Raw genomic sequence first — 23,706 nt, forward strand, 5'->3', positions numbered from 1 at the left:
GGAAGTTACCCCCACTGCTTTAATATTGTCTAACTACATTACTTCAGTTTACAGGTCTGTGATGGAAAGTTAAGTCTGACAGAGTTGACGTATGTCTCTTCTTAACAAGGTACTGGAGGAAAATCGATATTAGGCTGTTGAAGGACAATGGGATTTATTCCATACTGCTAAGTGAAGTTATTATCGATGGATGATCTTAATCAAGTGGCAGTGGGTGTGGCTTTTTATGTGGATTTCCAAAAGGTTTTTTTTTATCATTTGGACTAAAAGAAAGAAATCAAGAAAGAAAATGAGATTTTATTTTTTATTTGGATTAGGACAGATCAAAAAAGAAGAACAATTTTATTTTGTATTTAACAAAGTGGTAAATGAGGATTGACGGAGTGGTTTATTCAGTGAAAGTTTATTTTTAAATTCTGTGTGTGTTGTTTATTTTTACATTTGGGGTGCATGACCATAATGTCAATGTGCTTCTATTTACTGAATACTCCCCTTTGATCAGTGTCTTGGTACCTTAGTTTTCTGAATGTCTCTATCATCTGCTGTGATTGCTTTGTACTTCTGCCTTATTATTCTGTTTTGTACCTGCTTACCCAGACATTCGATTCTCACTTTGTACCTGACTCCAGCATTCTGCTTCTTTCGGGGCTCACTGGAGAAGACTGAGTTCCTATTAGACACCACATTTTGGATTTAGTCATTGCTAGTTGAATAGTGTGTCCCCATTTGAACTTGTGACCTTAATTGACCTCGCTGACTACCTCTTTCTATGTTACAGAATCAGAGCTAGTAAGAAAGGATAATAAATGGTCAAATGTATGTAAAAAAAACACCCACTTTCTATTAAATCACACCTCTTTTATGCTCCACAACTGTTGGGAAGTATGGAGAAGATCAGGGGAGGCTGGGCAGGGGGGCATCTGCCCCCCGGGCCGGTCCCATAGTGGGCTAACTTGGGCTGGGTCACTGGGCCACCTGCATTTTTTTCTCCTTTGAAATAGGCTGCTGAATCGAATCTTGCCCCCTGGGCGATTGGCCAGCCCTCCCCTGGAGAAGATAATTTGCCCCCATGTACAGTGCTGTGTATTAGGAAAAAAAAGAATCATCAACCAGCCCCAGCACAAGACAATCTAGGCTACTTTCTACTATAACAGGGAGTCCACTGCCACAGGGAGAACCAGCCCCATTTTGGTCAGCATAAGGCTGCTTACTCTAAGGGGCTGTGCGAAAAACACACATGGTATTGGGGTTTTATAGATAAAACAAATTTTACTTAGAAGAATGGCGCAATCTGGCTCTTCCCAAAGTGAAGAGAACACATAAAACCACACTCCACTAGACCAACATTCACCGCACATAGTGACATGCACTTAATTGCCATTCTTCTAAATAAAATTCTCTCCCTAATTTTCCCTTAATTTTTTTTCATCTCTCTGTTAAAATATCATGTAAATGTAGCATTAGACTGTTTAAATCAAGTGTTGTGTTATCTCGTCGAAGATTGCTGTATTTGACCTACCTTTCCCGAATCCTTCTTTATCTCTGACCCTACTATACTTAAGTTGTTCAACTACTTCTATTAAGTCATACCTCCCAACTTTTTAGTGCTAGGGACTGGTACTAGGTGAGTGGCTACATCACAATGGGGGCATGACCACACATCCTGGAATGCACCTAGGACTTTTGAAGTTCTTGGCTGCACCTTACGACCCTCCCCTTCCCCCCTGCCCCTCATTCAAAGATGTCCTAAACAGGATAGTTAGACAGGGCCTTAAAATTTGGACTGTCCCTAAATCAGGATAGTTGGGAGGTATGATTAAGTTCAGATAGGTATTTAAATAATGAAAATCTGAAATTTTACGGTGTAGAATGTCTGTCTCCAGGGTCAATATGACCTACAGTAAATAAGGCTAACCCTTCGTCAGTAATGAAAATAGCACAAATATTGCATATCTTCTAATAAAATAAAATGTTCAGATATGACAAATCTCAGCTCTGCAAATCAAAGATTTATTTACTATTATTTGTTAACATTTATTTATGTAGCGCCAGCATATTCAGTAGTGCTTTACAATTGGAAACAAATACAGTAATAAAACATTTGTGGAACACTTGATTAATAATAAATAATTCATAGTAATTTCGTACTGTGCCATCTTTGTCTGTATGATTTACTAACTGAGTATCATTTTTAGGTTGAATTTCTTGTTTTTCAATGTTTAAACACTAATTTTGTTAAAGGTACCAATAAATATAAGCTTAATTTTATAGATAATTTTAATTGGTATTCCTGTCAGTGGTTGTGTAGGTAGGGGTTCTAGTGCACTGCTTTGCCCAGGGCCTATAATGCTGTTACAATTGCCCTAGGAATACTATAAAGTGGGAGCAGCCCGAAAAAAGACCTGTAACCGGGAATGGGAGCAGGTAATGAGGGGGGATGATAGATGCAGATCTTGTGCAGAACGGAGGGTTCAAGTTGTGAGATATTTTGAGACAAGTGAATAGACAGACGTTGATGCAGTCTTGTTGATGGCTGTAAACCTGAGTTGCATCTCTTGTAAACGTTTGGATATTTACACCTCACCTCACCTGCAGGAGACAATCTCCTTCCCCGAATTTATCTCTTGCACCTGCTTTACAGATTTTATATTCCCAAACCACACCCTGCACCGTGCTGGTCATTGATTGTTTTTCACTATGCTTATTATGTTCCAACTTTTCCAATCCTATGTTGCTGTGCTTTGGATAACCTGTCAACCAGTGTTCTGTTCCTATGTGTCCTTGGTCCTATCTGAATACCATTATTCAACTCACAGTTTGTTTTCATATTCCCTGCATTTGTAAGTCTTCATTTTCCCTGCAGCTCAGTGTGTTTTTCAATGACGGGCATTTTATATTCAGTATATCCTGCTGTACCATGATTGTGGTCTGTCTCCTATTATCCTGAATTAAGACTTTGTATCTCTGTTTTAGCTGGGCTCCAATCTTCAGTCTTGGGCCTCCATTATTTAATGCTACTGTGTTTTCCACAGAATTAGACATCCTATTTTTCACCTACTCCTGACTCCTCAGTAATCATTGTAACATACAACAAATTATAACAATTGCCTTAAGTTATTTATATTTGATTTGGCAATAAAGCAGGCAACCAATGTAAAGGCTGACAGAGGGGAGCAGCAGTGGAAGAACAATTTGCAGGGAAATCGATCTAGTCGATACGTGCAAAATAGATTGCAGGGATGAGAGTCTGGATCGGGGAATACCAGTAAAGATGGTATTGCAATAGTCAATGAAGAAGATGATGGGTGTCGGAATTAATTAAATTATGTGGGTATTGTGGAAATGTTTCTTGGATGTATGTAACTAGATTTAGCTATAGATTGGATGTGGAGATCATAGGATAGTTCTCAGTCAAGAATCCCACCTAGGCTTGGAGCTTGAGAGGTAGGATTTATGTCATGTTATCAACAGAAATAGAAATGTCAGGTAGGTAACTTCTGTTGGCTGATGGGAATATTATTAGCTCTGTTTTTCAAAGATTGAGTTTGAGTTGTCGTGAGGACATCCAAGACGAAATGTCAGAACAACATTCAGTAACATGGGCCAACGCAGGAACTTATTAGTTTACTGAGAGAAGTGGTCTTGATAGAGAAAAGCCGAGGACCTAGCCCTAAGCCCTTTGGTACTGCAACTAATAAAGGAAATGGAGAGAAGGTGGATCCAAAGAAACGAACACTGAAAGAGCTATTAGATAGGTAGGATGAGAACCAGGATTGGACAGTGTTCTGAAGAGAGTGGTCAACAGTGTCAAATGCAGCAGAGAGATCCAGGATAATTAGAAGTGAGTAATAGCCTTTAGATTTAGCAGTGATAAAATTATTGACAACCTTACTCAGTGAAGTTTCTGTGGAATTAATGAAATATCGGTCAAAGAGGATCCTGTAGGTTTTGTTAGGAAGGAATGCGTGTGAGGCAAGTGTAGGCAATTTTCTCAAGAAGCTTGGAAGGGCATGGGAGCTTAGAGATGGGACAGTAATTTGATAGAGTTTGAGTCTGAATTTATTTTTTTCAGAATAGGAGTAATCACTGTCTGCTTGAATAACAGGAAGATACCAGTAGAGAGAAAGAATACAGATTTTATTAAGCTAAGGCTTGGGATGACCACAGTCAGGGATCGACTGATTTGTCAAGGTATAGGTTGAAGAGGACAGGTAGTTTGTCAAAGAAGAGGATACCATTTCATGATGGTTTTTATCAATCTTGTCCTAGAAGTAGGAATTAAGATCTTGTGCATTTATAGTAGTAAGAGGGTTTGAGGTGGAAGGGTTGAGAAGACATTTAAATCTATTAAAGAGTTGTTTGGGGTTAGAAGCCTGAGAAGAGATTGGAAGTATGTTTGGCAGTGTCCAGAGCATTTCGATAGAGATGGTAGATAGCAGTATATGTGAAAAAATCATTAGCAGCATGAGATTTACCACAATTATTATTATTATTATTATCGGAGATTTGTAAGGAGCCACAGTGCTCTGCAGCGCCGTTCAGTAGGGAAAACTGTACATACATAAAACAGGGACATACAAGGCAGACAAAACAAATGCAGACATGAAAACAAAGGGTATGAAGGACCCTGCTCATTAGAGCTTACATGCTAAGTGGGAGAGGGCACAGCTGAAACAAGAGGAGTAAATGTGTCTCAGAGTGGAGATTGAGATAGTGAGGGTGCATTAGTGTGAATAGTGTTATCGAGGATAAAGTCTTCAAAGAGCATCCAGAGATTTGAAGGCTGTGGGAAAGTCTGATTGAGTGTGGTAGGAAATTCCATAAGTGGGGAGCAGCACTTGAGAAGTCTTGTAGGTGGGAGTGAGAGATGGTTACCAGAGATGAGACAAGGAGCGGGTTAGAGGTAGATCTAAGAGGGCGGTAGGGAGAGTATTTTGATATGAGATTTGAGATGTATGCAGGGGTAGTGTTGTTGAGGGCTTTGTAGGTAATTGCTTTAAGTCATTTGAATTTGATTCTGGAGGACACAGGGAGCCAGTGTAGGGATTTGCAAAGTGGTGCAGCAGATGTGGAGTGGTGAGAGAGAAAGATTAGTCTTGCAGTAGCATTTAGGATGGACTGAAGTGTGGACATATGCGTGTCAGGAATGCCAGATAGCAGGAGCTTGCAATAGTTAAGACGGGAGATGATGAGAGAATGGATAAGAGTTTTGGTAGCATGTTGAGTAAGAAAAGGGCGTATTCTGGCAGTGTTTTTAAGGTGCAGTCGACATGACTGGGAGAGAGTCTGAATGGGAGGAATAAAGCAGAGGGTGGAATCAAGTGTGACACCAAGGCAGCGGGCTTGGGAGACTGAGGAAATTGTGGTGCCAATGACGTTTAGCTTTGCGAGAATGTTTTTCAAGATGTCTGCTAACACTAATTCTTGTTTGCACAAAACAATGTAATTAGATAAATGCGAGATTTTAGAATTCTAAATTTCAAACCCAACAGGCTTGTGTGCAAAAGCAGGCCACATCTCCACATATCCCTGTCAGCAGGCATATATTTGCGGTTACTTAAGCCATGGTGATGATGTTCGTGATCAGGGAGGATAAGTGTGAAAAGTGCAAAGTTAAACCAGCACCCTAGCTAATAGTCTGGACTGGACTCGTTATGGATAATGTGGGGCCGATAAACAACCCCACACAGTAGCCACAACTAGAACTAGGCTGTGACAGACTAGGCTGCCACCCTATAACAGGGAGACTCATAGTGTGGGATATCATGTGATAGCAGGGCTTAGCCCCAGCTTGGTCAGCATTCCCTAGGTGAAAAAACACCTCCACAATTACAGGGCATCCTTTCTTATTCCAATATCTCCTTTGGTCTCCTGCTGGGATGACTCCAAGGAGGCTGGTGAAATACAACCTGAGACAATGGGGACATACTCAGTTTAACTAAGGGGCAAAGCCAAGATTAATAAATGATAATATAGTTTAATAAAAACTTTTATTGGATCTCAGGTACTCATGCCAAACTGCCTTGTATGTCTAGAGGTTGGAGTAATAAATTACAGTGTTAGAAGCAGTAGTTCCAGCAAGCCCTGGCAATCATTAACTGCTTGGGCATACTGGTGCTTGTAGAACTAAGTACCCAATGCCATTAGAGCATACCTGCATAGTTTTTTAGTTTTTAACACTAAATACCTACTGCTCAAGGTGGAGGATTGGGGGGGATAGGTTAAAATACATAGGAGAGTGGAATTTTGCATTTATGTTTGGACCACAAAATTGCACTCAACTCTAAATGAGGCCTTGGGGTATATTTGCTAAACTGCGTGTTTGAAAAAGTGCAGGTATTGCCTATAGCAACTGTGACAGGATGGACATCCTATGCCACTCTGTTGTGTTGTTGTTGTAATCCAGCCCCCTGTCCCTCTAACCAATCCAGGTGCTTTATGCAGCCTGCTCATAAATCAGCCTGGAAGGGTTTAACACCTTTTTACATTGCTGCTAGCAGCACCAGTATGTCTGAGGTTTTCTATTGGATGTTTAACATCAGTATATATAATTTCTCTAATCTTGCAGAAAAGATTTTCGTACAGTCCTAAATTCAAATTAAAAGTGATCCAGTTTGCAAAAGTGAATGGAAATGGTGCTGCTGAACGTAAGTTTGGTCCTCCTCCAAATGAGAAAACAATCTGAGACTGGCTACGGCAGGAAGAAACCCCACTGAAAGCGCCACGGTAGAAGAAGGCTATGAGAGACAAGTCAGTAAAATGGCCTGATTTAGAGAGAATTGAAGATATGGATTGAAGAGCAAAGGGCACTTGGAATTCCTGTGTCCACAAAGATGTTTCAGCATGAGGCAAGAAGAATTGCTAATAAAAAAGAAGTTACCGATTTCAAAGGAGGCAACATTTGGTGCTTCAGGTTCATGAAACGTAATGGACTAAGCATGCGTACACGCACCAGACTTGCCCAAAAGATGCCTGAAAGCTATGAGCAGAAGGTCCTTGAATTTCATCGTTTTGTCACTCAATGTCGGAAGACACATCAGTTTGAGTTGGGACAGGTTGCAAATATGGATGAAGTCCCCTTCAATTTGATGTCCCAAGTAACAGAACTGTTGATAAGAAGGGGGTGAAAACTGTAATTATGAAGACAAGTGGACATGAAAAGAGCCATTATACAGTTGTTCTAGCTTGTTGTGCTGACGGAACCAAGCTGCCTCCTATGCTGATTTTCAAACGCAAAACAATGCCAAAAAAAGACATTCCTCGAGGAGTGATTGTCCACGTTCATGACAAGGGTTGGATGGATCAGGATGGGATGAAGATCTGTTTTGAGAAAGTTTGGAGCCGGAGACTACGTGGGCTCTTACGCAAACCTGCCCTATTGGTGCTTGATCAGTTCAGGGCACACATAACATTAGGGAATTAGGGAATTTAGACTGTAAGCTCCAATGGGGCAGGGACTGCTGTGAATGAGTTCTCTGTACAGCGTTGCAGAATTAGTGGTGCTATATAAATAAATGGTGATGATGATGAAGTTTGTACATGGGTGATCCTGGGATTATATCAAGAATGAGATTGTTGCCAAGTCATTTAAGAAGTGTGGTATTTCAAATGCCATAGATGGAACTGAGGATGAGGCAATATATGAGACAGTGATTCGTCATCAAACACAGATGGGTTTTGACAGTGATGAGTAGTTTTATGATGAATACAACTTGAGTTCAATAAGTTTATGTAATACATTTTATTTTCAAATTTCGGGCCCCAAAATTAAGGTGCGCCTTATACATTTGAAATTGAAGTAGTTGGTGAATGTTGTTAATGTCTACTGAGCAAAAAATACATTTTTACAGTTGCTTGTGATTGCAAACACATGTTATAGTATGAGTACGAGACTTTCATCACTACTGCTTAGGACTTATACCAGCCCTGTAGCTGGAACAATAGATACAACAGAAAAGCAAGTAACTTTGTGATGCAGAGTGCTTGAATCAGATGCAGTTGTGTGCCCTCGAGTTTGGCATGCTCCTATTGTAACTTCAATGCAGCAATACGCTCCTTCCTCGCCCAGTTCACTCCCCAAAATCATGGGATGTAATAAGTGTCCTTTGCGCTCGCAGGCACAAGGAACAGGACTGCGTTCACGAATGTTTCTGCCGATTCTGGACATGCGCAGAGTGATTTTGTGTACGATGCGCTCAAAATCGGCAGATAATGTGCCTTTATGAATCGGGCTCATAGTGTGTAAAGGTCTGCGCCCCTATTCACATTTATTTTATCTATTTCATAGTTATTTTAACAATTTTATTTTCCCTGCCTTTTTAAAATGATTCAATTCACATGAGTTTATTATCCATTATTTCTATAGCATGGCTTCTTTGGTAGTCCTTGGTTAAGTGAGGCTCTTTATCTACCAACTCAGCTTTCACTGTGACTGTATTGTTTTTAATATTTTATGTTACAGTGCATCAACAATCACTCTAGTTAAGAGAAAACACTATTTATGACACAGCCTTACCTAATAAGTGTTAGGAAACACCAAATTATCTCCGTTCACCCTGCATAGCAGCATCTGCATAGCAACCATGGAAAGTGTTGGCCATTTATCCAGTAGGCTGTTCCAGAGATTTCACCTTTTACCCATATGGACATTGAGCAAGAGCTTGAAAGAATCTCAAAACAAGTATAATTTTGAAGAAAAGTTGAGACGAGAAACACCTTTTTCATAGTTGATGGTATAGGGTGCATATTATTATTATAAATACAGTGGTCGAAATGTAGTGAAGTGTAGCCTATCTTGCATGAAATAGCTCTGCGCATGCCTAGAAACGGACATTATGCCAATGAACGTAATTGCATGCATTTCATTTTAGAATGTAGATGACTCTTACGACTCCCTACGACTTGAGAGACAGAAAGGGGGAGGGAAGGGGTGACTAAGAGAGGCCTTGTACAGTAAGGGCATTCTGACGCAGATGCACCTGATTCAAATCCTGTGTTTGTATTGAATACCTATCACTTGTTTTCACCTGTATCTTTTGCACACACTACAGGGCAAGGGTAAAATGCCAACCAATAGTGATGACTGGTACAGCATTGTCTTTGATATATAAAAATATGGTTTTTATTGGAACAATCATGAACAGATAAATTGGGATAACATATGTTTATTGCCAGCATAAGTCACATAATCATTTTTAATATCTATGGATTACGTACATAAGAACGTCAACATTAGATTTCGATATAACAATAAAGGAGAGAATCTAAGAAACCACTGTAACGCTGTCACACATTCTATAATTTATATTCACACGTTTGAGATGTCCTGGCTGCATCATATCTATGACCATCATCATTATTTATATCTAAGGTGCCACGAAACTCCCCAGTGCTGGATAGTCAAAATGACAAATAATACAAAATGCAAACGATACATACAAATTGAAAAAATACTTATGTGGAACATTCAGAGGGAATAGTATCAGGTGGAGGTAGGATAGACTATAGTAAAAAGGTGGGGTTTGAGAAAGTGCTTAACAGGCGGAAGATTTAGGTAGTCTGGTCAGACAGGTCAAAGAGTTCCATAAGTGGAGAAAATACCAGGTCAGTCCGTGTTACGGAGAGAACAAGCTCATGTTCCTTCGACCTGTGACACAGTCATTTAATATTAAGTGTAAGTAACATTTTCAATGAACCAGCTCTCTGTAGCTCATAATGTTGCTACCTTTGAGGTAATCACAATAAAATAGATAGTAGGTAGATAAATGTTAATGATATACAAATGTAGGTACATAAATTGACATGATTTCATGAGGGTTTTTTCTTTTACCATTTTTTTGACCAAACCAAACAAAAACATGGAGTGGCTCACTCATCTCTAGTTACTAGAAATATGTTGTAGCTCTAAAGCAATAATTGTATGTAATGTATTTTAGACAATTATTTACTTGGTAAATGTATTTGGTGAAGACATTTATTAATAAGCATAGGGATAAATTCCTGTTCACTAACCATTGTAGTAAGTGTTCATGCTTGTCAGTGGTGTGCAGTGGGCTGGCCACATTGGTATTCCACTCAGCACATCACATTCATTCCAGAACTGTTGAACTTTGCACTTTTAATCCCGATGTGAGTTTCACAGTTAATATAAAGCAGTAGAGCTAATTTTATGCTCTATTAGAATAAACAGGATCATAGCCCATGGTATTTTCACACTAAGCCATGCAAATAATTCTGAGCACTTGACGTAATGTGAAATTTATATATAGCAGCTCACAGCTTATATATACACCACATATTATTGTATAATATACACACCTCATATTATGGTACATAAGCCATTTATTACCAGGTGACTTCATGCTGAATAAGTTGTGAATAATAGAAAAAAAACTACTATAATATTAATTGACCTGTCAATGAAAGGGAGCCCTATTTGGCGCTTCATGTGCCACCTCAGCATACCCCCGCTCTTGCTCTGATGCCACCCACTCATACCCCCAACCCGTCCACACCGGCAATTTACTTTTTATCAAAGCAGATAGGCTGATGGGGCTCCCGATGTGCGTGGCCAAACTGACATGATACATCTCAAAACACGCCATTGAGCCCCACGTCCAACCCACTTCACTAGGAAGTGGGCAGGTTGCGGCGGATGGCCTGCGGTCGTGGGAGACCGGGAGAACTACCCGAAAATCAGGAGTTTCCCAGTATAGAGACAGAAGATTTCATATAAATGGTATTAGTCAATTTAGACAGAATACTACAGATAAATAAGGTAGCAATCAAATTAGTGAGGAGTTAATTCTGTTAATGTAGACAGGAGACTGCACATAAACTAACAGGGATATATTGCAAGTAAGATAAAGCAGATATTATATTTCAGATATATATTCAATACAGACATCCTATTGACCAATACATAATACAAAGAGCATATTAGTGACATACAATACCAAGATTATTCTAGTGACTAATATATAATACAGAGATCATCCTGTTGAACGATATACAACACATAGAGCATCCTAGTTACCGCAATACAATGCAAAGAGCATCCAAGTGATGGATGACCAAAATAATACACAATGACAAATGCAGCCGATGCTCAGGCTACACTTTACACAGGTTTCCTCCACACCCCACCAGAATGAGAGGAACACCGAGAATACACATCTGAGCGTGGTTGAGTCTCACCTTCCCAAGCTAGCTTAGTCCAGATTCCTTTTCTTTCTGCTTTAACCGCATGTAATCACCTCTCCCTTTTATGCACTACAATGAATCAGTCCATAGGAACCACCATCTATTCCATGGAAGGCACACACTGTGGCCGAGTTACACTCTTTCTTCTTCCTCCTACTTTTTCCTTCTTTCTCCTCAGTCAACCTCCTTTCTCTTCTCTCCTTGTTCCTCCTACTTCTCCTTCATCCTGCTTCTCCTTCCCCTTCATACTTCCATATTTCTTCATCTTCATGCTTCCACCTCCATCCTCCTTCAGTTCAGCTTGGGCGATACATGCGCTACACAATTGGGGCCAGCCCTGATCTGCCCCTGTGATGTGCGGCCTGAAGCTGTACATCCTTCAGCTCCATTGTTAATCCAGCCCTGCTAACTGTAACCCTGGTTTTAACATCTCTCCTAAGCACTGCTATTGGTTCTCCTTAAGTGAGCTCTGGCAGGAGGACAGGGGAAACATCTTTGAGCACCCCTTCTCTGTACCTCCACCCCTGTTTGTGGGGCACCCCCACTTCGCAGCTGCCGACTGCTGCCCCTTCTTGTCAGCAGCATGTGCTTAGTGTGCGGGCGCTGGGGACATTATGTCACTCAGTCACTGTTTTAGGCAACCCTTAAAGTCTAGGTTCGCCTAAGGGTGGTGCCTGTCTGGCAGTTAATTGGCAAAGCATAGATTGTAATTACTTCCTCATCGCTTGATATGATTTAAGTTTACTCGTGTGGTGGCACCAACTTAAATTAAGAGAGAGGACTGCAATATACAAAAATAAATGAAATTAATGCTACTAATACTTTCCTGCTGCCTGTTTATCACTGTTCTCTCACCCCAAATGGGCTTTCAATAGTAAAAAAAAGTTTTAAAAAATAAATACAACATAGAATATAATATTTGTCATTTTATCTATTTATGTTTTTATTTTATTCAAATATGGAAAAATAGTATAATACTGTCCAAGATATGTTTAACCAGTTACCTCCTATAGGATTTCTAGCAAGTGAACAGGATCGTAATAGGAGATACTTCGAAAGAAGAGTTAAGCTGTGATAATGCCATTGATGTATTTCTAATTTAAATCAAGTATTGGCTAAGTTCCTAATCAGAAACATGCCTACTTCCATGTAATGCCCATCTGGATGTCTATTGTAATTCAAACCCATCCTTTTCAAGTAGACCTCATGATAATTAATCCCTAAACAAACAATGCATACAGCATATCTTTCCAGATGGTACAGAAGACACAACCCAACTAATATATCCTAATTTTCTCAATCTATTTCTTTTTCTGGATGTATATTCGAACTGCCAGCCAGTACTCTTAATAGAGTAAAGAAAAATTCGGAAAACATAAAAAAAAAATATTTTAATGTACCAAAACTGCATCTACATCTATGCACATCTGATTAATGGGATGCGGGGTTATCATATATCTATGATAACATGTAAATATTATACAATCTTTGCAAGGAAAGATGGCTGCTTTTTTTTCCCCAACATTTATCCAGTCAAAATTGGGACAAAATAAACCCAGGGGTAAATGCATCAAGCTGCGATTTTTTCGGTGATCTAAAATCGCTGCAAATCGCGGGAGATAAGCTTGAACTTCAAAATTTATTAACCAGCGATTTTGACTTTCCTATATCCAATCTCTGGTGATTTGTGACGATTTTAAAACCCCTATCTCTCCCATGTTAAAGTCAAACTTGCAGGAGATTAAAAACAAACTCGACCAAGTTTGAATTCAAAAACGCCAGAGACAACATGCTGCTTTCTACAGGTGTGATTGGCAAACACGTCACTGTTACACTGCAGGGCAATGTTAATATAACAGGAGGCATATTGGAAGTTTAAATAACCCATCTTTTTTGTTGTAGAGGGGCAAAAATGATTATGCATTTTCTTATTGGGGACAATTTATTTTAATAATAAATTAGTGACCCAAATCTAATTATAGAATAAATGTAATTGTTTTGTTTTGTTTGGTATTTGCTTTGTTTTTAATAACAGTGGCTTACTATTTTATCGGCAGTGGGGTATTATGTATATTTTTATGATATGTCAACATTTAAAATTTAGTGATGGTGAGACCATTAAAGGTACAGACTTGTGGCACTACTAGTGTCAGCATGCACATGAGCACTTGTAGTGCCACAAGTCTGTACTTTTAATAAAAATATACATATTGCCCCACTGCTGATGAAATAGTAAGCCACTGTTAATAAAAAAAAAAACATTTATTCTATAATTACATTTGGGCCACTAACTTATTAAAATAAATTGTTCCCCGTAAGAAAATTCATAATCATATTTGCCCCTCTACAGCAACTTGGGCGAGTTTGCAAAATCGCAGCTTCATACATTTGGCAATTTGTATAGCTAAAGTGGGGAAAATCAGGACTGAGATTTGTAGCGGTTTTGAAAACGTCGATTTTGAAAGAAACGCATCTCCAGCGATTTTACATCAAATCGCCAGTTACTAAATCTGCGATTTTAAACTCACCCGAGAACATCACTGGAAAATCAGAATTGCATCTTAATACATTTACCCCCCAATCTGGTACAGTTGGGAGGTATGTGACTGTGTTTGTGAACACTAGAGATGTTATTGTGGTGGAATTTTTGGTGGAAACGGCTGTTTTTGCGAAATGGCATTCTGCTCTGTATTTGTAAATTCTGCATTTTGCTGAATCTATAATCTGCATAGAGCTTGGAGCAACAAAAGTGTCAACTCATTCTGCTCTGTTGTGTATTTGGGGTAAAGAACTGAGCAGAACAACTATGATCGGGGCTGTTCTGAGCAGGTCATTTAAGGCCAATTTTTGAGGGAAAAATAAAATTGTGCACCCAAATGTGGAGTGAGACAAATATTCTACAGTACAGATTTGAAATTTTTGCTCATTACTTGTGAATACTCATGGAAAATTGGTTATGACAGATGTGGCCTCTCATATTTCAATAAAGTAAAAGGGGAGTGACTGGACAAAGTGGGACTGCGACAGAAAAGGATAATTTTAACACCTTTTTTGCAGATTTCTATAATATGACTGATTCATCAAGGCACATATCTGTCGATTTTGAGTGTATTGCAAGCAAAATCACTCTGTGTATGCGTAGATCCAAGACATATGCCAGTAAACGCTGCCCTGCCGCTCCATCTTCGAACGCAAAGGATACGATTTCAGGGAGTGGAAGGGGTGTTTAATTAATGTACAATCAAGCTCTGAGCATCTGAAAGTTCCTTGTTTTTCTGCCGTATCTCTTGCTCCAGCTACAGGGCTAGTCTAAGTCTTGAGCAGTATTAATGACATTCTCGTATGCATGCTATAACACGTGTTTGCAATCAGGAGCAACCGTAAAAAGGTATTTTATGTTTAGTAGACATTAACAGCATACACTATATGGACAAAATATTCGGACGCTTGACCATTACGTCAACAGTGACATTGTATTCAAATACATATGCTTTAATGTGAGAGTTGGTCTCCCATATGCAGCGATAACAGCTTCCACTCTTTTTTGAAGGCTTTCCATAAGATGTTGGAGTGTTTCTGTGGAAATTTGTGTCCATTCATTCTGTAGAGCATTTATGAGGTCAGGCATTGATGTTGGAGAAGACGGCCTGGCTCGCAATCTCTGTTCCACTTCATCCCAAAGGTGTTCAATGGGGTTGAAGTCAGGGCTCTGTGCGGAACAGTCAAGTTCCTCCACACAGAACTCATCAAACCATGTCTTTGTAGTCCTTGCTTTGTGCACTGGGGCACAGTCATGTTGGAATATAAAATGGCCTTCGTATTGCATAGTATTATCCAACATGACTTGGTATGCTGAAGCATTAATATTGCCCTTCACTGGAAATAAGGGGCCTAGTCTAGACCCTGAAAAACAGCCCCATACCATTATGCCTTACCCACTAAACTTCACAGTTGGCATAATGCAATCAGGCAGGTAATGATCTCCCAGCATCCACCAAACCAAGACCCGCCAATCTGACTGCCAAACAGAGAAGTGTGATTCATCAATCCACAGAACGCATTTCCATTGCTCCACAGTCCAGCTTTTTACACCACTACATCCAACACTTGGCATTAGTCTTGGTGATATTAGGTTTGCATACAGCTGCTTTGCCATGGAAACCCATTCTATTAAGCTCCCGTCACACAGTTTTTGTGCTTACATTAATGCCAGTGGATGTTTGGAACTCTTCAGCTATGGAATGAGAGCGTTGGCGACTTTTACACACCATGCGCCTTAGCAGTCCTTGACCCCACTCTCTGATTTTACGTGGTCTTCCGCTTTGTGGCTGAGTTGCTGTTATCCCTAAATGCTTCCACTTTTTAATAATATCACTTACAGTTGACTATGGAATATCCGGCAGGGATGAATTTTCAGGAACTGTCTTATTGTAAAGATGGCATCCTATCACAGTACCAGGCTTGAAGTCACTGAGCTCTTCAGAATGACCCATTTTCTATCACAAATGTTTGCAAATGGAGACTGCATGGCTAGGTGCTTGATTTTATACACCTCTGGAAACGTGTCTGATTGAAACACCTCAATTCAATAATTAACAGAAGTAGACAAATACTTTTGTCCATATAGTGTACTAATAAATGTATTTCATGAGAGATTTCTGACTGTTTGATCATTAATGCCTTTACTTTTAACTGGTGGCATTAATTATATATGTTTATTTTTCTGTGCAATTGTTTGCAAATTTTTAATTCACCTAAGCTTTGGACGTATCCTGCAGTGTATTAGAGCACAGCAAACCTGCACCCGAATTCAACAGCACACGTATATTGAGATCCGTGCCTTGATGAATTTGGGTGTGTGTAAAGCCAGAATACATTTCTTTTAAAACAAACACAGGTTACGCTCAGTAGGAATTTAAGTAAGAGTTTGATACACACATGCTTGATAGTTGAATGAAATACATCACACTATGTAATCTAAGTTTAGCAATCTTAGAGTAAGAAGTATTGACAGTTGAGCTGCTTAGGAAAATCTATTGTACTGGGTTGCACTGAACAGCAGATTCTCATTACAATCCTTTATTGTTTTAACTTTCATTTGTAGTGAAATTTCATTTCATCTCTCGATCCAGCCTCTCTCCAACTACCGCCCTATTTCTCTCCTCCCCTTTGCCTCTAAACTGCTTGAGCGATTAGTGTACAAACGCTTGTCTCACTTTCTCTCCTCTCATTCCATTCTCGACTCGACTATGACCCGACTCTGCAATCAGGCTTCCAGCCCCAACATTCCACTGAAACTACTCTCAAAAAAGTGACCAATGATCTACTTACTGCAAAATCTAATGGTAATTTCTCCATACTCATTCTCCAGGACCTCTCTGCTGCTTTTGATACTGTTAATCACCCTCTTTTACTACACACACTTCACTCCATTGGCCTTCGTGACACAGTTATTTCCTGGTTCACTTCCTACCTATCGAACAGCACCTTTAGTGTTTCTACCTCTGGCACATCCCCCCCCTCCACTCCCACTATCTGTTGGGGTCCCACAAGGCTCTTTTCTTGGCCCTTTATTTTTTTAATTGTACACCTCTTGGGGCACTAATTCGCTCATTCGGCCTCCAATACCACCTCTACGCTGATGACACCCAAATCTATATCTCTACCCCTGACCTCTCTCCTTCTGTACTATCTTGTGTAACCAACTGTCTTTCTGCTTTCTCCACATGGATGTCCCAACGCTGCCTAAAGCTCAACATATCCAAAACAGAGCTTATTATCTTCCCTCCTGCCTGTCACCACCTGTCCTCAGATCTCTATCACTGCAACAACACCACAATTTGCACAGTCTCCTTAGCCTGCTGCTTTGGTGTCACACTTGACTCCGCCCTCTGCTTTATTCCTCACATCCAGACTATCTCCCAGTCCTGTTGACTCCACCTTAAAAACATTGCCAGAATACGCCCTTTTCTTACTCAACATGCTACCAAAACTCTTATCCATTCTCTCATCATCTCCCGTCTTTACTATTGCAAGCTCCTGCTATCTGGCATTCCTGACACCCATATATCCACACTTCAATCCATCCTAAATGCTGCTGCAAGACTGATCTTCCTCTCTTACTGCTCCACATCTGCTGCACCACTTTGCATATCCCTACACTGGTTCCCTGTGTCCTACAGAATCAAATTCAAATTACTCACCCTTACCTACAAAGCCCTCAACAACAACACTGCTTCATACATCTCAAATCTCATATCAAAATACTCTCCCTCCCGCCCTCTTAGATCTACCACTGACCGGCGCCTTGTCATCTTTGGTATCCACCTCTCACTCCCACCTACAATACTTCTCCTGTGCTGCTCCCCACTTATGGAATTCCCTACCACGCTCAATCAGACTTTCCCACAGCCTTCAAATTTTTGGATGCTCTTTGAAAACCCATCTCTTTTTTATAGGTGACCTCGAGAACACTATTCACACTAATGCACCCTCACAACTATCCTAATCACCACTCTGAAACACATTTACTCCTCTTGTTTCACCTGTGCCCTCTTTCCCTTAGAATGTAAGCTCTCTAATGAGCAGGGTCCTTCATACCCTTTGTTTTCATGTCTGCATTTGTTTTGTCTACCATGTATATGCCTGTTTTATGTATGTACTGTTTTCCTACGGCGCTGTGGAGCACTGTGGTTCCTTACAAATCTACGATAATAATAATAATAATAATAATAGTGTGCCAAGCTTAAAGGGAACATTGACACATCACTTATCTCCCCTTACGTCCGAGAGTTGTGTAAAGGTGCTGTCCACTAATAACCCATGCTTCTTAACTCACCTACCCCTTCATTAATTTGTCCCATAGATTGCAAGCTTGCGAGTAGTTCCCTCTTACCTCTCTGTATGTATGTATGTATTACCCAGTATTGTTTTATTACTATTTGTTCTCAATTGTAAAGCGCTACAGAATCTGCTGGCGCTATATAAATAAATATTGATGATGATTAAATCACCCCTCCTGGCACCCCCTATTACCAGAATGCAGCCACTGGTGTTACAGCACTGACAATCTGAAGAGGTGGTAGGTGTTGGTACTAGTAGATTCAACCCTTCCTAGGGATTGTATCTTGTGCATAAATAGCAGGAGCTGTCCAAAAATAAATAACCCTTTTTATAGTAATAATGATATAAGCAGGAAACTTCCATACTAGGATAATGGTGATTCAATAAGGTAGATGGGCAATGTGTGCCAAGTAGGCAGTGTTTAGACATAAAACACCTGGGAACTGTGTACTGTCCATGTGCAGAGGGACAATGATCACCAGACAATTTTATGCACATTGTAAAATGCATAGAAATAAGTCAAAGCTATGACAAGCTTAAACACAGCTAGATGACACTTTTGCCATGGTCTGTGCACCATAAATTACCTATACTACCTAAAGTTTTTACATTACTTAATTATTATAATAACTACATAGCAGTTTATCAGTAAAACCCTACAGTAGACAGTTTAGCATTATTATTGAGGAATTAGGGTCATCTTAATTATCTTTGTTGAAATATATGATTTATCATAACCATTTCTATTATATTTTTAATGTTTTGTGATTGTAACCTTTTTATTTTTTTTTCTTGTTTTGTATAGATCTGAGAACTTAAAAGATCATCTTTGATCTGTAAAATCGATTGCTTTGTGCAACTGAATCCGTCCTAGAGTTGTAGCCAAAGAAAATAGATTCCATGGGGACTGTGCCAGATCCTTCGGGATCTGATAAGACATCACCTACATCAGCAGAAGAAGAATGTCCTGCATATGATACGTCCTTGACAGCTACTCACCATCTTAAAGGGGCAGCATCCATCAATAACGGAAATGCCACACAAATCACAAGTGTAGCTTTACCTGACCTAAATTGCAATCAATCCACAAAAAGGTCTGATAATGAAAATATATGTGAACTTGAAACGCAGGAAACCAACAAAACAATGTCTTCATTTAGGACTTGTAGCCAGTCAGAAATCGTACCTCCTATAGGTGTAGATCATTCAACAAAGAAAGAGATACAAGACCCTATTCAACATAGCTCCACTACCAACAATGTGGTACAGTCACCTACAATCATAGATTCGTCTAATGTAACACTATTAACTTTGCCGAGTGAGAAACCAGCAACAGAGGAGAGCAGCTTGCCAAAATGCAGAACTGTAGTACAAGTAGCAACAGATGACAAAGTAGAGTTGAAGTTAGAGACCAGTACAACAAGCACACAGTTATCTGAAATGCCACCAAACATGGACACTAAAATGCTAGATAGTGGCAACAATGGAGATATTTCTTTTGTTAGCCAAGAAACAGAGAGAGAGAACACACAAATAGAATCAAATCTTAACTCCGCTCCTATACAAGAAGAAGCAAAGATACAGGATCTTAAAATTGTCCTTTCTCCTGAACAACATGCACAGTTTAGCCTAGTTGAAGAGGTAAATACAAACGGCAATGATGAAGTGCTGGAATTGCAGGTAGTATGCAAGTTTAAGGAAATGGGTACGATGACATCACAACTAGAAAGCTGGGCAAAGCAAGATGCTGAAGTACAAGCGGTAGCAAATGTAGAGAACAAGTCTGTTTCCACTAGCCCGAGTATATTGGCTGCATTTCTAAAAGCCAACTCTCCAGTCATTAAGGAAAGACAGGAACAAGTGTGTATCATTTATCAGGGTAACCCTGGAAACCCACAGATGGACCGTGCTAATTTTGCATTGCATTCACAGCTCTCTCAAAACCACTTGACTCCAAAAGTATGTTTTCAACCAGTTGATGCAATGGGCCCACAGCCTATCCAGCTGCACAATAAAAGTCCTCCAGATATGGTACGGTCTCCATTTCAGCACCCAGAACTAGCAAGAAATTCACAGGTTTTATATAGAAGTGAGATAGATGGACAAGGGTTGTGTCTCAGAGAAAGCTACCCAATGCCACAGATGCAAAAGGCTAATGCTTCTCCAATTTTAATGAATGTGAAACCTGTTTACCAAATCAACATAGACAATAGTCAACCCAAAGCTTGCCAGAGAACAAAGGACATGTTTAACGAGCAGGCGCAATTTAGAGCAGCTCATGAAATGGGCAGCAAAGCTAGACTGCACCATTTAAGTGGAGTAGAAAACATCCAGTTGCATAATATCCGTCAGGACAGTGAACAGACAGACACGCTTAGTGTTCCTGGGGAAGGTAGCTCTGATCGCAAACCTTTTCATTTTAAAATTACAAATGAACAGGGTTCCACCCAGGCTATTATCACCACAGATATAAAAAAGCCAAAGAAGGAGGAAAGGCCAACGCCGCTTCATGTCGAAGTTCAAGTCAACAGCAGTATTGGGGCTACTGGAGGTCAGGTAGAGGAAATACTTGAAGTATTAGTTAGAAAGGAACAAGATGAAGGTGAGCATGGCAAAAGGTCAAGCAGTCTAAGTTTGCAAACCAGACCTGCATCAGACTTGCATCAGGGTGCAGTGCAGCTCACACCACGTTTAAGGAAAGCTAGGGAGGAGAAAAAGGAACCGATTCTGGTCACTCTACCGACCTCCGAACCTTCAAAGTCACATGGAAAAAAATCAAGCCCAGGTTCAAGCGCAGAGGCAAAATCCCACGCAAAACAGCCAGCTAAAAGTGTGAAGGATGTGGTATGGGATGAACAGGGAATGACATGGGAAGTCTATGGAGCTGCTATGGACCCTGAAGCATTAGGGATTGCAATACAGAACCATTTACAAAGACAAATCAGAGAACACGAGAAAATGATTAGGGCTCAATTAAAGCAAAACCGTAAATCGATTTGTTCTGAAAATTCAGGAAAAAAGCACAAAAGAAGACAGCACAGAGTATTTCAAACCATACTTAGGAATTTCAGACGGCCCAACTGCTGTGGCCATCCTCCTCCTTCTGCTGTGTTAGAGTGACTTTCTGTACATTTGTGAAACATTTCCATCCATTGCCACCTCAATTAGTAGACAAAAATGTTTTTTGCACTTAAGAATGTTGTGGGTAATCTTTAATTACTGTACAGGGTTTAGGGTGATTGTCACATCACTATTTTATAATGCAATATCACTTTATTCTGGTTTTACATTTCTTGGCTGGGTGGACAATATTAAATAAACTAACATGTCTTTACAGGACCAACATTTGATACCAGTTTTGTAAGTGTTGAATTTATATTTTCATCACTATAAACAAAGAACCAAGTTTATGCTGAAGTTACTTAGTTCCTGAAATGTTAATAAGTATGCCATTAAATACAGTGCCAGAGACGCCTTTATCACATCAGCCTTTTTATTTTGTACTCTGACGTTTATGCTACAAGAATGAGTGACAATGACTTGTTGTATATTAGACCAATACATTTTAAACAAAACAACATAATTATCTTCCACTCTACCAATGTAAACTCCTTAACCTAGATATGTAACAGCACCTGCTTTATCGGGGACAATGGGAACTTAACACAGTGAGCAGAGTGACGCATGTAGCGCCAGTAGTAATAGCTCATTGACCACAATATTTTCCGTTATATACGGCCGGTGGTATGTCAAATATGCTGGAAAAAATTAGCGTCTTAATGATACTGCTCCAGCAATCACATACACCATCCAGTGTGATTATAATAATTCAGTAATATATGTTTATTATGCATGGTCCAGCCATACTGTAGGTAAATATGTTTTTGTAGCCATCATTTGGGGAAATTAGGGCTTCCATGTTATCAGAAGTGAAAGCATAGACTCTCCTCTCAGATAAAGCTTACTTTATCCACTAAGACACACAATTTTTAGTCCAAAATATTGAAGAAAAGCAGAAGGCACATGCTACTACTAATTCTACTCATTTGTTTGCATCATGAGAAAATAAGCATTACAAGATACATATTTTTAAACACAAATTAGGAAGTGATCTTTGAAACTGGGTGTCCATGGTGAAAGGGCTTGGAGAATATGAATAACTGATAGAGAAATACATTTCAGTTCATCAATAGCATAAAGAAAGAAAGAATGGAATATATAGGTGCAAACATTTTAGATGATTTGGTTAGTTGAATATTAAGTAGTGTAGTTTATGTAAATTCCTATATTGCACATTATTTAACTCATATAGCCTACTCCAATTGTTAACAACATGATTTTCAAGTCATTTTATTTCATTTTTGTTTTAAAAGTTCATGTAACCAAGAGGAAATAAAGAGCCGTCACAAGGATTCATCATTCCTAATACAAAAACTCTCCATCTCATACTTAAACAGATAGTAAAATACAATGTGCTGAAAGACCACTGTGTTGTTTTTTCAGCATTTTGGATTTTAATGTGTATTCTAGTGTCAATGAGGAGAACAGTTTACCTTAGGAATTAATGATACCTGTTCCTGCTCTTCTGGTTTACCTGCACACAGGGCCTCATTCAGGGTTAGGAGAATATCCAGCTAGAAGGTGCAATTTTGCGCCTTGGCAAAACCATATTGCCCTGCATGGGATCAAATCTATTAGATGTGACAGATTTGGAGTTAGAAGGGGTGGGCCGTAGCTCACCTTTAAAGCACGGTGCTAAAATAATGCTGTCCAGTATTAGTGTGCTACAAGAAAGAGTAGGTAGTATTGTCCCTGCAGGCTAATGAAATAGCATTTGCACACCTTGCATCACAGCATGGGTAAACAAGGAATAAGCAGTACGGACCTCATTTAGAGTCAGACGCAAAGTCCGTTTCAGGCGCATCCAACAAAAAAACACTCATGCATGTGCAGAAAGCACCAAGCACCTGCATCTTGGACACTTGCGTCTAAAACAGACTTTGCGTCCGACTCTAAATGAGGTCTTAATTGTATATAAAAGGTATAAGTTTGTAGCTTGCTGACAACTGCAGTACTTAAGGAGAAAGGTCTACTAAACAGCAGCTGAAAATGTAAAAACAAATAAACTTATTATCATCTGAAGACAATGTTTAAGAAATGAGTAGTTAAAATAGTGTTAAAAATATACTATTGGCAATGATTCCCTTTACAGAGTATCAAACAGAAGATGCATAATCCAACTAGAAAGTGTTCTATTTTCCAGCCAACATTTAGTAAGCTAAATGTATCGAAAAATAGCATCCAAAACGTTCAGCATATATATATATATATATATATATACATATCTACAGTGATAGCAATTAGCACACCAAGCTACAGTATGTAGGCAATGAAGCATTCCAAAAGTACTTGCAAGAACAGTTTCAGTTACACAGCCAAAAACACTTCGGATGACATCTCAACCTCAAACCTCAAAGCCTACTAAATTATCCATTTCTCTTTGCTTTTATTTTTAATATTTACATTTCAAATTACTTTCTATATTGTTCCTACTTGTAATTGTATTAAATTAGCTTCTAGAAGTGAATCAGGACATGTTTGTCAATGATCTCTTTCTCACAGCTCATAATATCAAGCTCTGAAAGTTGAATCTGCTCATTC

General features: G+C 39.4%; 1 protein-coding gene across 2 annotated transcripts in view; it reads left to right on the top strand.

The window, feature by feature from the left end:
• GPRIN3 (GPRIN family member 3) overlaps window positions 1–23,305 on the top strand; it is an 87,263-nt gene extending 63,958 nt beyond the window's left edge. For both annotated transcript variants that reach the window (XM_075201767.1, XM_075201776.1), the window contains one exon: window positions 18,851–23,305. In XM_075201767.1, the coding sequence (XP_075057868.1) occupies window positions 18,946–21,165 (2,220 nt within the window). In that variant the 5' untranslated portion in view covers window positions 18,851–18,945 and the 3' untranslated portion in view covers window positions 21,166–23,305. The remainder of the gene's footprint in view (window positions 1–18,850) is intronic.
• Window positions 23,306–23,706: the final 401 nt, after the last annotated feature.

This window comes from Mixophyes fleayi, chromosome 1 (genome assembly GCF_038048845.1).
Source record: "Mixophyes fleayi isolate aMixFle1 chromosome 1, aMixFle1.hap1, whole genome shotgun sequence".
NCBI classification, from domain to species: domain Eukaryota; kingdom Metazoa; phylum Chordata; class Amphibia; order Anura; family Limnodynastidae; genus Mixophyes; species Mixophyes fleayi.